Source organism: Tachypleus tridentatus, chromosome 13 (genome assembly GCF_004210375.1).
Source record: "Tachypleus tridentatus isolate NWPU-2018 chromosome 13, ASM421037v1, whole genome shotgun sequence".
Taxonomy (NCBI): domain Eukaryota; kingdom Metazoa; phylum Arthropoda; class Merostomata; order Xiphosura; family Limulidae; genus Tachypleus; species Tachypleus tridentatus.
Window position 1 is genome coordinate 254647809 of NC_134837.1, and position 17085 is coordinate 254664893.

General features: G+C 36.9%; 2 protein-coding genes across 3 annotated transcripts in view; one reads left to right on the plus strand and one right to left on the minus strand.

Moving 5' to 3' along the window:
• frj (membrane bound O-acyltransferase domain containing farjavit) overlaps positions 1-17085 on the minus strand; it is a 59897-nt gene that overhangs the window by 38452 nt on the left and 4360 nt on the right. Inside the window, exon 1 of one of the 2 annotated variants that reach the window (XM_076474810.1) lies at positions 4976-5151. The exons of the other annotated variant lie outside the window; for it this stretch is intronic. The gene's annotated coding sequence lies outside the window, so the exon portion shown is untranslated. Of the gene's footprint in view, positions 1-4975; positions 5152-17085 lie in introns of those variants that run through there. 2 annotated transcript variants of the gene reach the window in all.
• LOC143236510 (sphingosine kinase 1-like) lies at positions 856-16112 on the plus strand. Its single transcript, XM_076474808.1, has 6 exons — positions 856-2208; positions 7877-8032; positions 9737-9831; positions 13108-13223; positions 13528-13748; positions 14686-16112. Exons 1-6 carry the CDS (start codon positions 1728-1730, stop codon positions 15330-15332), a joined length of 1716 nt encoding a protein of 571 aa, XP_076330923.1. The 5' UTR covers positions 856-1727; the 3' UTR covers positions 15333-16112.

A 17085-nucleotide genomic window follows, 5' to 3' on the forward strand; every position in this document is an offset into this window, starting at 1 on the left:
CACCCAGTAACAGAATCTGTGTTATTATTATTAGTTTTAATTAGGATAATAGCTAATCAAATGAATTAATCGTATTCGGTGGAGGAGGTTATGCTTTTACCCACGTGTTTGTTTATTCGTCAGCTGGATTTCTCAAAAATTGCTGAATGAATTTGGACGTAAGTTGGTAAACATTTGTTCACCCATCTTAGAAGTTGATAGTTTTTCTAAGGTTAAAGATAAAAGTGAAGGCCACAAGAAGGTCTTAAAAATCATACATCTTAACGTAAGGAACGACTCTTCACACTGTTTTTTCTCAGTCAAACATAATCGGATCTTGATGAAACATGGTACGCAAGTGGAGAATATTACTTCTCGTCGTCCTGCCAAAACCTGTCTGTGTCCGATAATAAAGACGAACATACGAACATACTTTCGTATCTTTTTAGAGCCGATTACAATCAAGGCTGTGTGGGGAAGGTGTGAGTTCTACTGTGTGGCCCTCTTAAGTTTGAAACTGGTTTTGCGTTACTTTAGTGACGTGAAACCCCTAGAAATATATTTTGTTTTAAAACTTCCCTAATCATCCGATTAAAGAAGTTCAGATAGCAGTTGCTTCTTTCGAATCTTGTAGATAAGTATGGTGTGACGTACAAAAATTATTTGACTGTTTTATAACGTCATCACATCGTATTCTATGTCAAACTTAGGACTGATGTCAATTGGATACTGTGGTATATGTTTAGCGTGACGGGCTGTCGATTTGCTGTTTCATGGGTCAAAAAAAAGATCCCGAACTTTTGGAACATTGGATGCTTTATAATAATCGAACCCCACTATTTAAGTGTAGCCAAAGATTTAGCGGGGGTTGGCTTTGATAAAGTGCTATGATTTCAAACTTAGGGACGGTAAGTGCAGATATCCTTCGTGTAGCTCTGGGTGAAATTCAATAATACCATGACTTTAGCTGCAACTTTTTTCCCTGACTGTGTTTTGTATCATCGAACCTATTGCAGCACATTAAAACATCCCACTTTCCTCAACAGGGCAACAGAAATAAATGTTATTTACGAACACACACATATACGTTCGTATACACGAACATAATAAGTGGATACACTCGGATATACATGTAACAAAACAACAAAACGCTTTGCAGGTGTAGCATATGTCATTACAGTCATTGAAAAATATATATTTATGTATATACAAACGACCTACATGTTTATTCATTAAACTTCAACGTATTTACGCCCGTGGCATTTTCAGGGAATTTTTACCTCAAGTACATACCGTATGCTGTGACTTATTTTCACACTGTGGTTTTCAACCTGTCCTTATTTCTGGCTTCTACATTAGAAGTTAGTTTAAAACTAAGTTGTGTTTTTTGTTTTTGTTTTCCCAAGCCAATAACCTAGCGAACAATTTTATATGAAGGCAAGAAGACCTTTCATAGAGTTCTCATCTGACCCAGTTCGGCGCACAACCGTGCAGAGAGAACTGTCCTGAGATAGAACCATGCAGAAAGAACTGTCCTGAGATAGAATACGTAACAATTTGCTTCTCGTTCTCGTAAAAACTTTGTTTTGTCTCTTTTCTTATAAAGTGACGACAGATTAGTTTAAAAATTCACGACTAGGTTACGAAGAGAGAGTCCCTGAATCGGAGTGATGATGCGAGATAATCTATACAATTAGCTAAAAATTTTCTCTTTTGTAAAATACATCTTGCTGTACGGATCAGTTACCATGGCAACATCAAGTGTCAACACTAGAGCTTGTAGCAGAATTTCTCTAAAATCAGTGTCAAAGTGTCAGTTGAACGAGGAAGTAGTTTTAGAAGATTACTTCTGCTGTTATAATAGAATGGATGAACGAGTCTATTTTGTTGTGAAACTGACGAATTTGGCTCTCGTGTGTGAGCCAGTAACAAATGATTCAAACGCTAAAGTCAAACGTATTAACCTGGATGACGTCATAGGGTGCAGTATAAAGAAAAATGCAGCTAAGAAAAAAACGGAACAGATGTCTGAAATATGTTTAGAAGTTTATTATTATCCCATAGTTAGAAGATTTTGGACAAAGCAACGAACACGTCATCAGATAACGTTAGCGCTGGACAGGAACATTTCTCGCGAAGAAAACGAAAGAAATGCCAGGAAATGGAAGCACGCCATTAGCTGGACGTTATCAAGAGGTGGGAAGGTCACAGACCTACAGTTAAAAAAACGTAAGAAGTATTTAAGACTTTAATGTCTTTTTAACATGTTTCGAATAATTAGTGTTAAAAATTACAACATTTATCTGAATAATTCAACACAATTGAACGAATTATGTGTCCAACATATGCAGTAATATACATTTAAATATATATACAGGTGTGTATGTGTGATGAATAGTCACATTGAAATGAAATCATTTTGAATTTACTGATATAGAATGAAATATTGGTTTTGTCGATTCTTCTCACGGTGAGTGGGATTTCAACTGCTTACCTCAACTGCTTACCTGCTTACTCCACGTGACTATAGCTGGTTATATTTTTCCAGTGATATATTTATTAGATCTTGGAATACATTTCGTGCAAAGGCTTGGTTTGCCTTGTTTTGAATTTCGCACAAAGCTACTCGAGGGCTATCTGTGATAGCCGTTCCTAATTTAGTAGTGTAAGACTAGAGGGAAGGCAGCTAGTCATCATCACCTACCGCCAAATCTTGGACTACTCTTTTACCAACGAATAGTGGGATTGACCGTCACATTATAATGTCCCCACGGCTGTAAAGGCGAAGATGTTTGGTGTGACAGGGATTCGAACACGCGACCCTCCGATTACGAGTCGAGTGCCTCAACCTCCTGGCCATGCTGCACCTCGTGTAAAGGCTGAGAACAGTTTTACCAACGTTTCGTAACTAAAAGCCTGCACTAAACACCTTAGCATATGCATGATATTAGAAAAAAACACGTAATTTCAAGAAGTCTTAATAAAAACGAATTAAAAACCCTATAAACTGAGCGCTTTCGAAAGGTCCACCTATCGAGGCGCTCGGGTTATAGGGTTTTTATTCGTTTTAGCATATAATTGTTGGCGTTCTGCCACACAAAAAAGAGATGGTAACATCCTAGATGGGTTTGTTTGTTTAGAACTGTGCACAAAGCTCTACAATGGGCTATCTGTGCTCTGTCTACCACGAGTATCGAAACCTGGCTTTCAGCGGTGTGAGTCCGCAGACGTGCCGCTGTGCCACTGGGGGCTCCTACATGGGATTGTAATACAATTGTGACATTTCATCTTTGAGGAACGCGAAGGTAAGTGAGGTATAATTACAAAGAAAACAACTAGTTAAAAAACAGTAATGTGACAGTCAAGCTATTCGAACTTTGAAATATTCCAAGTGACAACGAACAGATAACGTTTTTTTTAAGTTTTTATTTTTGCTTACTGTTTTCTAACTAACACGAGTTCAACATCGAGTTCTGATGGCTGAAGAAAATAGATGAATTAATGTCTACTTGTCTAAAATATCTATACAGTAATTGTCAAATACACGATGGTTTCAACCACACAAAGCAAAAAGCCGTGAAGGGAAACATTTAATAGTCGCCAGATGTCGCTATTTAAACTTTATATAGGAGTCAAGAACGTCACTGAATAATAAACCTACATAATTCAATAGAGAACTTAAAATCTATATAATTCTATAGAAAATCTATGTACATCTAACAGGACATTTTTGTTACGATAAAGTGACTCGAGGAGAATACATTATAAACTTTCCATATTTGCTACTCCCCGGCGCTGATAGCCCTCGTGTAGCTCTGGCGAAATTCAAAACAAACACGCGGTAAGTTCACGAAATTGCAACGTTAAAACGTAGTGTTCGATTCCTCACGGTAGACACAGCAGGTAGTCCAGTGTGGCTTTATTTTAAAATAACCAAACTGTACTCACTAATTCACCCAAAAAATCACTGGTCTCGTGGCAAAGTCGCTAAAATGACAACACTGCAAACATACTAGGATAAAACTTAATATGTTTACAGATACAAATACACTAGAGTAAAACTTAATATGTTTCCATGTATAAATACACTAGGGTAAACGTTATGTTTCCATATACAACACACTAGGGTTAAACTTAATATATTTTCAGATACAAACACACTATGACAAAATTTCGTATGTTTTTAGATACAAATACATTTGAGTTAAACGTAATATGTTTCCAGAAATAAACGCACTATGATAAAACTCAATGTTTTTCAGATATAAACACACTAGGGGATCAGTCTATTTTCGGACGTAAAATTATGCTACATACGAGCGAATGCAGAGTGAGTTCAATGTTCTTACTACCTAAAAATTAGGTTATTTTTAAATCATATTTTCAAGTGATTAATAGTTCTTTTATCATTTGCATGGAAGATAAACTACATTTATAGTAGTTCTATATGGAGTACAATTTTTAAGGTGCTACAATGAAGTTCAAATAAAAACACTCAATAAATAAACTTATTTACATACGTGTTCTTATGTATACCGTCTAGATGCAACAAACTTTATTTTTGAATTTCACGCAAAGCTACACAAGGGCTATCTATCCCTAATTTAGCAGTGTAAGATTAGAGGGAAGACGGCTACAAGCAAAAAGGTCCTAGGAATTCAGTGTATTCTTACGAATAACCAATACACGTAAATACAGGTACCGACAGTTCCGTAAAAAACTACGAGATACAAATAGTTCTGCCATAAACGAAAGGGTTATAGAAATTAACCGTATTCGTGTTATATTGTTACTGAACAGTGGTTTCGAATGCTTGAAACCAGAGGAGCGAACTGTTCGTGTCGCGAGGAAAAATGCGGTAAACGCCATTACTGTTGCAGAACAGGTATAGTTGTGCCCTAGTAACACAGAAGTTATCTTCATAGTAATGATTACAAGGTTAAAGTAGTTAGTTATACAGGAACCACTTTCATGCCTCAGGCAGTATCTTACTTACATCGAATGCTGTGGCCTCCACATATGTTGCTAGGTTCTTATGTTCATTTGTAACTACTTTACAGAAGGAGGGAAACTAACAATTTGTTTAAAGTTTAGTTGTTGAAGTAAACTGAGCAAGGTATTTTGGTTAGTCCTACACCTTTAGGCTTAGCTAACAATGTTACGTGTGCTGTGCTCACCAGGTGTAGTAAAATAACCCTCACATGTATATATATATAGTAAAAATATAAAATAAAAAACTATGTCTATATTATTAAACAATTACACAATAATGTAATAATAAGATAGCGTCTAGTGGTCAGTGAAAACCTAATAAACAGCTCAGACAGTGTAAATTTAGAGTTGCTTAACATGACTTAGAATACTGCAACATGTGTTACAGTTTAACTATAGACTCGGGTAGCAGGCCCGGCATGTTAAGGCGTGCCACTCGTAATCTGAGGGTCAGGGGTTCGAATCCCCGTCGCACCAAACATGCTCGCCCTTTCAGCTGTGGGGGTTTATAAGTGATGGTCAACCCCATTATTCGTTGGTAAAAGAGTAGCCCAAGAGTTCCTAATTTAGCAGTGTAAGACTAGAGGGAAGGCAGCACGTCATCACCACCCACCGCCAACTCTTGGTGCGACCGGGATGCGAATCCGCGAGCCTCAGATTACGAGTCGCACGCCTTAACACGCTTGGCCATGCCGGGCCATATATTATAATTAAAGTAACAAAATGGGTAAATATTATAATTAAAGTGACAGCGTTGGTAAATATAATTAAAATAACGACATTGATAAATATAATGATTAAAGTAACAACCATAAACGACGCAGCAGTTTGCACTAGCAATTGAAATATTCATACGTTATTGAAAATATTTAGAAAAGTGAACGTTTCCGAAGAAAGGATTTTTCTGGGAAGTACTGTACGGGAAGAATGTTTGGATTGTGCCAATATAAACTATAATGTTTGCATATAGTAACGATTGTATGATTAATTGAAAATTGATAAAATAACAGATTTGTAACAGATCCATTTTTAGTACTATAATTACAAATTACAACAATAAAGATATAATCATACCCTGACGTTCAGTTCCAGTGAAAGTCACGTTCTTGTTATGAGGTGAGTATTTTGATTTAAAACTGTGTTCTGTGATAAAGAAATGACTGTTGCACATATCAGAGTTATTTTTCTAAATGTCTGAATTGTGAAGACTCAAAATGTGAAATTGTTATTGTTAATGTAGTTTTGATCTCAGTCAATAGATGGCGTTAAATTGCATTTATTATTTCGTTCACATACATATCTGGATAAATATATGCACTCTATGATCATTATAAGAAACAACAATAGAAAATGTTATAATGATTGCGTTAACTGTGGTAAGAATTTAAACTAACGAGAAGTAAAATTAATAATGGGCGTCATACTTGAGTCGTTCATTATTACCTTAACGTATTATGATTTATAATTAATATAAATAATACAGATATAAATAATATGATTTATATCCTGACCTGAGTGGTACTGATATCAAGTTAGCGTTTTAAAAATTCAGTGGACAGTGAACTTTGAGGTAGTAGCAGAAATGTTTTGAAAGTTTCCAAGTTATATTTGTTAAAATTAAACCATAAGGTCTGAATATTATTGTCTTTCAATTTTCATTTTAGTAAAATATTTTAATGGTCTGAAATGTTATTGAAATATGGCATGAATGTCCATTGTTTGCTGAAGAGGTGGCTGAGGCGGAAAAGTTTAGAAAATACTGACTTAGATGTCATAGTTTTGTAAACATTATGATATTCTGTGGTATTATTAGTTCTTGCTAACAAGAGAATGTTGAACTTACCGATAAACTGAAAAAATCTGGTGTTCGAAATAAGCGCATTAGGAGACACATCGCTGTGTTAAAATTGGAGTTAGCTTACTCGCTCTGTCAACGAACTCTTACAAATTTATTGCATTTAGTGATGTGTGATTGGCAAAACTGTAGTGTAATTTAAATGAAATATTTATATTCGGGAAGGGAAATTTCATAACTTCAAAATAAAATAGTCTTATTGAAAATTGTGCACTTGAACGGAACGTTTGGATAAAGATGTTACTATCTAAGTTCAGGTTACATACTTTGTTATCCACAAGTGGTAGAGTGGTATGCCTCCTGACTTATACCACTAGAAACCGAGTTTCGATACCCGTGGTGGGCAGAGCACAGGTAGTCTTTTGAATAGCTTTGTGCTCAATAGAAACAAACATTGTTTTAATGAATGACCTTTCGTCCATGGTGAATGTTTAGCAGCCGTAAGAGAAACCTTAATAATTCGGTAAAAAAAAAATTAACATTATATCTACAAACGTAATCAATACACGAAGCTTAGTTCTAAAGTTTCTTATGATACCTTTTAGAAAATATTGATTTGTTTTGAATTTCGCGCAAAGTTACACGAGGGCTGTCTGCGCTGGCCGTCCCTAATGTAGCAGTGTAAGACTAGAGGGAAGGCAGCTAGTCATCACCACCTACCACCAACTGTTGGGCTACTCTTTTACCAATGAATAGTGGGATTGACCATCACATTATAACGCCCCCACGGCTGATAGGGCGAGCATTTTTGGTACGATGGGGATTCGAACCAACGACCCTTAGATTACGAGTCAAGCTACCTAACCTCCTGGTCATGCCGACCCGAGTCTGTTTGTTGTATCACAGCGTAATGTGATACCTGTATCATGCGAATCAATGGTATTGAAACTAGTTGTTTTTGGGTTATACGCTTTCAAACCTCCAGGCCATGCCGGGCCTATTGTGTTGATAATAATAATAACACAGTTATCAAAATAAATAAATTCAGTATTATCAAACTTGATAGAATATAAAGATAAGCTATTCAAACTTCTCAAATGCTATTTTCAGATTGTGATCGACTACAATATGATTTATTACCGAAACGTCACTTGTTGGTGTTCGTAAATCCAGCCAGTGGGAAACAAAGAGCGCATGAAATATTTCAGCAGCAGGTCGTTCCCCTTCTGGAAGAGAGTGAAATCACTTGGGAGGTGGTTTTGTCAAGTAAGGTCGCCTTAGACACTATACTACATGGCCAAAAGTGTGTGGACACCCGATCATCACATCCATCTGTGCTTGTTAAACACCTCATTCTAAAACCATGGGCATTAATACGAAGTTTGTTCCCCCTTGCTGCTATAATAGCCTCCGCTCTTCTGGGAAAGCTTTTCATTAGATTTTGGAACATGGCTGCGGGGATTCGCTCCTATTCAGCCACAAGTGAGGTCGGGCACTGATGTTGGGCGAGGAGGCCTGGCTCGCAGTCGGCGTTCCACTTCATCCCAAAAGTGTTCGATGAGATTGGGGTTAGGGCTCTGTGCAGGCCAGTCAAGTGTTTCCACACCAACCTCGGCAAACCTTGTCTTTTTGGACCTCGCTTTGTGTATGGAGGCATTGTTATGCTGAAACAAAATAGGGCCTTCCTCAAACTGTTGTTATAAAGTTGGAAGCGCACAATTCTCTAGAACGTCATTGTATGCTGTAGCACTAAGGTTTTCTTCACTGGAACTAAAGAACCTAGCCAAAACCATGAAAAACAGCCCCACACCATTATACCTCCTCCATAAAACTTTACAGTTGGCACTATACATTCAGGCAGGTCGCGTTCTCCTGGCATCCGCCAAACCCAGATTCGTTTGTCAGACTGCCAGATAATGAAGCATGATTCATCACTCCAGAGAACGTGTTTCCACTGCTCCAGAGTCTAATGGCGGTGTATTTTACACCACTCCAGCCGACGCTTAGCATTGCGCATAGTCATCTTAGGCTTGTGTGCGGCTGCTCGGCCAATGAAACCCATTTCATGAAGTTCTCAACGAACGGTTTTCGTGCTGACGTTGCTTCCAGAAGCAGTTTGGAACTCGGTAATGAGTGATGCAACTGTGGACAGAAGATATTTACTCGCTACTCGCTTCAGCACTCGGCGGTCCTGTTCTGTGAGCTTGTGTGTCCTACCGCTTCGTGGCTGAGCTGTTGTTACTCCTAGACCTTACCACTTTACAATAACAGCACATACAGTTGACCGGGGCAGCTCAAGCAGCTCAGAAATTTGACGATCTGACTTGATGGAAAGGTAGCATCGTATAACATTGCCGCGTTGAAAGTCACTGAGCTCTTCAGTACGACCCATTCCACTGACAATGCTGGTCTGTAGAGATTGCATGTCCGTATGCTTGATTTTATATACCTGTTAGCAATGGGTGTGACTAAAATAGTCGAACCTAATAATTAGAAAGGGTGCCCACACACTTTTGGCCATGTGGTGTATCTTATGTATATATAAGATAAATATATACATCTTTTTTTAAGAGTTGTTCGAACTTGACCAAAACTACCCAAATTTCTTTAAATTATTTGGTTATTTGATAAATTATTATCAGAGGTCGTTAAAAAAATCAGTTCAGCTGCGGTTCGTCTGATGCCTGTCCTCATTAGAGATAAATGGATTTATTACGAGAGTATTCAGTAACTATTAATTTATAAAAAGACTTGTTAATGTCTATTTAATCATAACATGTTTTATAACAAAGAAAAGAATAATTCTTTAATTTTTTTCGTTTTAAACTTTTAGCTTGATATATTTTTTTAAATAATTGGTTAAATAAAGGCAATAAAGTAACTACAATTAAAGTTAACAACGAGTTGTTAATATTAATGAACGGAATAGCTATTTTTAAACAGTTTATATTATTTTCTTTTAACTTACAGAAGAAAAGAACTTTGTATTTAATTACATTCAGTCAGTAGATTTACCCGTGTTCAAAAACATCGTGTCTGTATCGGGAGACGGACTTATATACGAGGTAGGTCTGAGATTCATAGCGAATTATATGATATGCGATTTATATTTAGACTCTATTTGTTTCTTTTTATTGTTTAGCTCTGGTGTAAATGTTCAATTTTTAACATAGACTCAAGAGATATTTCAAAATGAAAGCTTCTTTTGCGTAAGTACTGTTCAATCATAACACTCACTACATGATAATTTTGAAACAGTTAATGTGAGGTTGATGTAATTTAGTTATGGTACTTCTTAGTAACCAAATGCTAAATTAAGAAATGTTTGCATCTATTTTGTTTATTTCCATTTAAAGATAAGCATTTCACACAAATATTTTTTCTCAAAAGTGAAACGCTTTTAATAATGTAGTGATTGTTCTGCCATCTAGTATTGAACTTAGTAACGAGGTCGAGTCTTTGTTGTCGAACTCAAAAAATAAACGATTTTAAAATTTTATGTTTAGTTATTAATACAGTACAATCGTTAACTTAGAGCTTTAATAATATTGTTTTATTAAGAACCTAGAGTGGTACTAAATATTTAATCAAATCGCCTTGTAATAAACAAAATACAAATCGAGATGGTGATTGAGAAATTTCCCTATAGTTTACAATAAAACTTTCAGATCAGTGATGTCGAGAAAACCCACTTGTAGAGAAATATATATGCAAAAACGGCTCGTTTGGGTTGAGAAAATATTTTACGTAGAGGAGCGAACAACATTTCGACCTTCTTCGGTCATCGTCAGGTTCACAAAGAAAGAAAGAGTTAACTGACCGGAAGCTGACCACATGTTTGTAAGGGGTTGTTTAACTGAGTGTCGGAATGTAGAGGGCGTGTTTAGATTTTTGAATATATAATTTTATATTATTTATTTTATTATATTTAATATAGGTATAAAGGTGTTCCTTTGTATTGGTTTATTTTGGGCTTGAGTTTTTGTATAAGTAAGGCTTCTTTTTTGTTTGTTTGTTTTAGAATTTCGCACAAAGCTACTCGAGGGCTATCTGTGCTAGCCGTCCCTAATTTAGCAGTGTAAGACAAGAGGGAAGGCAGCTAGTCATCACCACCCACCGCCAGCTCTTGGGCTACTCTTTTACCAACGAATAGTGGGATTGACCGTCACATTATACACCCCCACGGCTGGGAGGGCGAGCATGTTTAGCGCGACGCGGGCGCGAACCCGCGACCCTCGGATTACGAGTCGCACGCCTTACGCGCTAGGCCATGCCAGACCAAGGCTTCTTTAATTTTGCGTTTGTTTATGTTTGTTTCTTTATTTAGTATTTCGGTGTTTTCTATGGTTATGTTGTGTCTATTTGATTTGCAGTGTTCGAAAATGTGTGAAGGTGACTTTTTATGTTCTTTGAATCTGGTTTCCATTTTTCTACTTGTTTCTCCAATATAGAAGTCGTGGCGGTTATCACATTGTATTTTATAAATAATGTTGGTGTGGTGTTTGTCAGTGTAGTTTTTACATACTATAGACCTCAGTTTTATGCCTGGTTTTTGAATAAATTTGGTATTAACTGGAATGTCATACTTTGTTACCAGTTTTTGCCAAATGTTGGTGATTTTTCTGCTGATGTCGGGAACATATGATATGCAGCAGTATATAGTTTCGTGAGATGTATTTACTTTTGTTGGTTGATTTTGCTTTATGTCCAGGTGTGTGCATATAATGTTTTCTACGGTTTGTGGAGGAAACTTATTGATGTTGATGAAGTTCTGTTTTATTTTGTCTAATTCATCGTTAATTTTATCTGGTGAGCATAGTTTTATGGCTGTGTTTATTTGGTTTCTTAGTATGTTGAGTTTTTGTTTTGTTTCATGTGCTGAGTCCCAAGGAATGTATAGTCCAGTATGGGTGATTTTTCGGTGCAACTTTCAAATGCTTTTTGTGAAGCCTAATCATATGGTTAATAATTGACTGTTATGATAAACAAGATAGTTTCCTAAAACCGTGAGACATAGAAAGATTTAATGTTTCACTTACATTTATTAGTTAAAGCATGCGTGTTTGTTTTTAATTTCGCACAAAGATACACGAGGGCTATCTGCGATAGAAGTCCATAATTTAGAAGTAAGGAAAGGCAGCTTGTCATCACCACCCACCGCCGACTCTTGGGCCACTCTTTTACCAGCGAATAGTGGAATTACTTGTAACATTGTAACGCCCCAACAGCTGAAAGGGCGAACATGTTTGGTGTGACGGGGATTCAAACCTGTGACTCTTAGATTGCGAGTCGAACGTCCTAACAACCTGACTTATTCTTTGAAGATAACAATTAAATAAATTTTACGTTCGTTTGTTATAACTTTAATATGATAAAGTTTGGTTTTACCTGAAGGTAAAATATGAACTGGCATTTCTATAAACTTTGTTCATATAACTGGGTTTACAGAATCCATATTATGTACAATTGACATTTGAGCTAACACTGACGTACTCTGAAATGTAATTGAAAAGTCTGACGCTTTTGTACCTATATACGAATACAGAGTTGATACCAATAAACAGGGGCCCGGCATGGCCAAGCGTGTTGAGGCGTGCGACTCGTAATCTGAGGGTCGCGGGTTCGCATCCCCGTCGCGCCAAACATGCTCGCGCTTTCAGCCGTAAAGGCGTTATAATGTGACGGTCAATCCCACTATTCGTAGGTAAAAGTGTAGCCCACGAGTTGGCGGTGGATGGTGATGACTAGCTGCCTTCCTTCTAGTCTTACACTACTAAATTAGGGACGGTTAGCACAGATAGCCCTCGAGTAGCTTTGTGCGAAATTCAAAAACAAACCAATAAACAGCAAAGGTGGCCACTCACCACATTTTACGTTTTTTTAGTGTATTGGTAAGTGATACTTAATTAAAAATACACTTGAAAGATCTCGCGTATGAATGAAAACCACAAACAATGCCAGAGTAAGAATCTGACGAGAGTGTTCCAAACATTAACCTATCTGAAAACGTATCGTCACGACACAGAGCAAGCTCAATATAAGTTTTAACATTTTGATTAATTTTATGTTTCATCTGATAATCACACTGCGGTAGTTACTCCTGCAGATAAGTATCTTTGGAATTATGGTTCTTAATGTAGACAATTGGTCCTCATCTTAACTGAAGTCGTGCAGGATGGTTGTATTATATGACGTAATAATAGCAAACGGTTCAGTAAAGTGCTTACGTTTCTTGCTTTTACTGTATTGTTGGAATCGCTACAAGATAAAAACAGATGTGTGGTACTAGTCACCAAGAACACTGTGAAACCGAGTGCAAATATGAATCACGTTGTTTACAGATTGTAAACGGGCTCTTAGCGCGGTCTGACTGGAGAGAAGCTATCAAGATGCCAATTGGTGTTATCCCTGGTGGATCAGGCAACGGGCTAGCTTTTAGTCTTAACCAAGCACTGGGGTATGTATTTTATAAATTATTGAGAAAAAGAAAACATACACTAAAAATTTTAGGCTTCAAATATAGAACGGAAAAAATATCAAAGCGAACAAAGAAAAAAGATTTATAAATTAAAATTGTTCTTAATGTTACATAACTTTGAAAAAAAACAGAGGGAAAAGAAAAAAATAGGTTTACGTTAGCACAATGTAATAGAGTTGCTTTTACCTGAAAAGCTGTTTATAGTTTGAATAATGTATATTATTCAACGTGCTGCGCATGCTCAAATATTTACTCTGGTTAATTTTATTTTTGTTTTGGCTAGTGAGCCTACTGTACTGGACTCTGTGACGTCATCAGTGTTACATATCATCAAAGGACGCATCCAGAAAAAACACCTTATTTTACTGCAAACTGTTGATGAATCCGTATGTTCTCTGTCTTCATTTCTTTGGGGAGTCATCGCTGATATTGTTCTGGACTCGGAAGTGTTACGTTTTCTTGGGGAAGTACGGTATGGTTTGACAGGAACACTCAAATCACTCAGTAAGACTTCAAACACAGTCTTCCAATCAAAATAGGATTGCTTTTTATTAATAAGTACCCAAATTACTAGTCTTGGGTAATACCTGAAGCTGTTTGATTAGGGCTAGTGCCCTAACTAGTAATCTTGGGTAATACGTGAAGCTGTTTGATTAGAACTAGTGCCCTAACTAGTAATCTTGGGTAAAACGTGAAGCTGTTTAATTAGAACTAGTGCCCTAACTAGTAGTCTTATAACATCTAAAGCTGTTTGATTAGGATTAGTGCCCTAACTAGTAGTCTTGGGTAATACGTGAAGCTGTTTGATTAGAACTATTGCCCTAACTAGTAGTCTTGGGTAAAACGTGAAGCTGTTTAATTAGAACTAGTGCCCTAACTAGTAGTCTTATGTAACATCTAAAGCTGTTTGATTAGGATTAGTGCCCTAACTAGTAGTCTTATGTAACATCTAAAGCTGTTTGATTAGGATTAGTGCCCTAACTAGTAGTCTTATGTAACATCTAAAGCTGTTTGATTAGAACTAGTACTCTAACTAGTAGTCTTGGGTAATACCTAAAGCTGTTTGATAAGAATTAGAACCCTAACTAGTAATCTTAAGTAATATTTGAAGCTGTTTGATTAGAACTAGTACTCTAACTAATAGTCTTGGGTAATACCTAAAGCTGTTTGATTAGAACTTGTGCCCAAACTAATAGCCTTGAGCAATATCTTAAGCTGTTTGACTCGAATAGGGCCACACGTTTGTTCTTCTGCTTTTGAGGTAATTCTTCTAACTTCATATATAGTTTATATTAAAAGATAATAATAATTATGTGTACGTACAGAATAATCAGTTTCTTATTCGTAGTAGGTTTTGTTTTCGGTTTCAGGATTTCTAGCAACAAAAGCGTTTTTCATGAAATGTACAGTTGCTCATTTATTTCGAGATTTTCTATTTCAGGTCCAAGAAAGTACAGAGGCCGCTTATCGTTTCTTCGAGCAACTGATGAGAGCAGAGCCAAGCTGGCGCGGGCCAGAAAAGCTGCATCTGATCGATTAAATGTTAACCAATTGAGAAATAGCAAGCTTATACGATACTTGCATGAAGACCAAAGTTTCATAGGTTCAACTTCCAACCACAGTAACCCATTGCTTCACTCAACGACATTCAATGATTTAAAGGAAAATAACGCTTCCTCATCAGGATTCTTGTGGAAGACTGAAACCTCTTTACTTCCAACGTGGGATCAGCACGTTTCAGAAGATTGGGAAACTATAGAAGGGGAGTTTTACGTCATCGGTTGTTCTTACGTCAGTCGGCTTTCCACTTACTTGTCACTGTCACCATTCGCTAAGTTAAATGATAACACAATATGGTTAATCCTCGTGCGTGGTCACGTGCCACAAGTTTTAGTGATGCATTTCTTAATAGCCATGAGAAGTGGAAAACACGTGAACTGTTCATTTGTTGATATGATTCCAATCCTCGCTTTTCGGCTAATACCATTTGAGAAGAAAGGGGGATTTGCTGTGGATGGAGAATATATGGAATGTAGACCCGTACAGGGGGAGGTCCTCCCCTTTTCATTGGAGGTACTATCTCGTTAAGAGAGCTGCGGCACTAACTAAATGAGTACCTTTGCACACATTTGTTTTCAGGTACTTATTGTTGTTTTACAATGAGGAATGGTCAAAGAAATTCAATAACAACGTTTCCACACTCATTTTGTGGTCCCTTCTTTGAAGGCTCTGATTTGTAACAGTCATTTCGATTTAGTTTTATATATTAAACAAAAATACACCAGAATTTAGCTGCGCTCCTCTACGAATTTCACTTCTAACGAAGCAAAATGATATACAGTTTCTCTGCACTTGAAGAAATTGTGGTTTATTTTAACTTATAGATGCTTCTTTTCCAATTTCACATAAAATTAACGTCCGAAAAAAGTCGAATGTTCTAAATCACAATATTTTAATGTTCAGCCTTCAAGTGGCACAGCGGTATGCCTGAAGACTTTAAACGCTAGAAACCGAGTTTCGATACCTGTGATGAGCAGAACATATAAAGCCCATTGTGTAGCTTTGTGCCTAATTACCAACATACACGTTTAATATTTACGAATATTGTTCCTTTCTTTCTCCAAAACGTAGAAATTCATGGTTTCGATTGTTTTTAATTTCGCGCAAAGCTACACGAGGGCTATCTGCGCCAGCCGTCCCTAATTTAGCAGTGTAAGACTAGAGGGAAGGCAGCTAGTCATCACCACCCTACCGCCAACTCTTGGGCTACTCTTTTTACCAACGAATAGTGGGAATGACCGACACATTATAACGCCACCTCACGGCTGAAAGGGCGGGCATGTTTGGTGTGACAGGTATTCGAACCCGCAACCCTCAGGTGCCTTAACCACCTGGCCATGTCGGGCCCTCTTGTAAGAGATGAAGATACGTGAATACAAACGTTGGTGGTAGGAACAACCGAAAGCAACATGTTGAAGAAAGGGACACATGCTGCTTTTTACGACATTCTTGTTGAACTGTCTCGTACCTTGAGAAACTGAAGGACGTAAGTAAAGAGATACCAGTAAAGGCAGTGTCCATAGATTTACTTGCAATCGGACTGTTGAAGTGGACGCTGGGAAACTATCGTCCTCCAACACTGGATAGTTTATGGAAAAGCCTGCCGGAGGAAGGGAGGGTTTTAAACATGACAGCCTCAAAATCGAAGTCTTCTGAAATGAAAAGGACTATCGTAACGATGCAGGATTGTGAGATAAGGTATGACTGAACGTAGTGATATGGCCTTTAATGTTATGGCGAGACTCCAAGATCGTTTTTCATATCACACTCAATCTCTGTTTACGTAAAATAATTATGGATATCTGTTCTATCAACACGTAACATTAGAAAGTGTATTAAATGGAAACACAAATGTTTATTATGTTTCTATGTTTTTTACTAATACATTCAGAGATAAGAATATGTTAGGTTATTACATTCAGAGGTTATTAAAGTGTTAGTTGTTATAATACACCGAGAAAATAACAGTTTGTTAGATTAACGTACTGAGAAGATAACACCGTATTGGACTAATATGACCTTGATAGTAGCTACAAGTTTCTATGTTTAAATAATATATTCTTGTAAGAGAAATATACGAGAAATATAATACAATTTAAGCAGCAGTTGTAGTAATTTTAATAAAAGCTAATAAGTAAAACTATGTGAAACTGTGTGCTCTTATTTACGAGATACTAGCTTCCAATCTTCCAGACAACGAGACTGAATTAATGAGCTGGGTAAGCTACAGAAGAACCAAGTAAAATTTACCTAGATAAAGGACTAGAGTTAAAAACCTGAG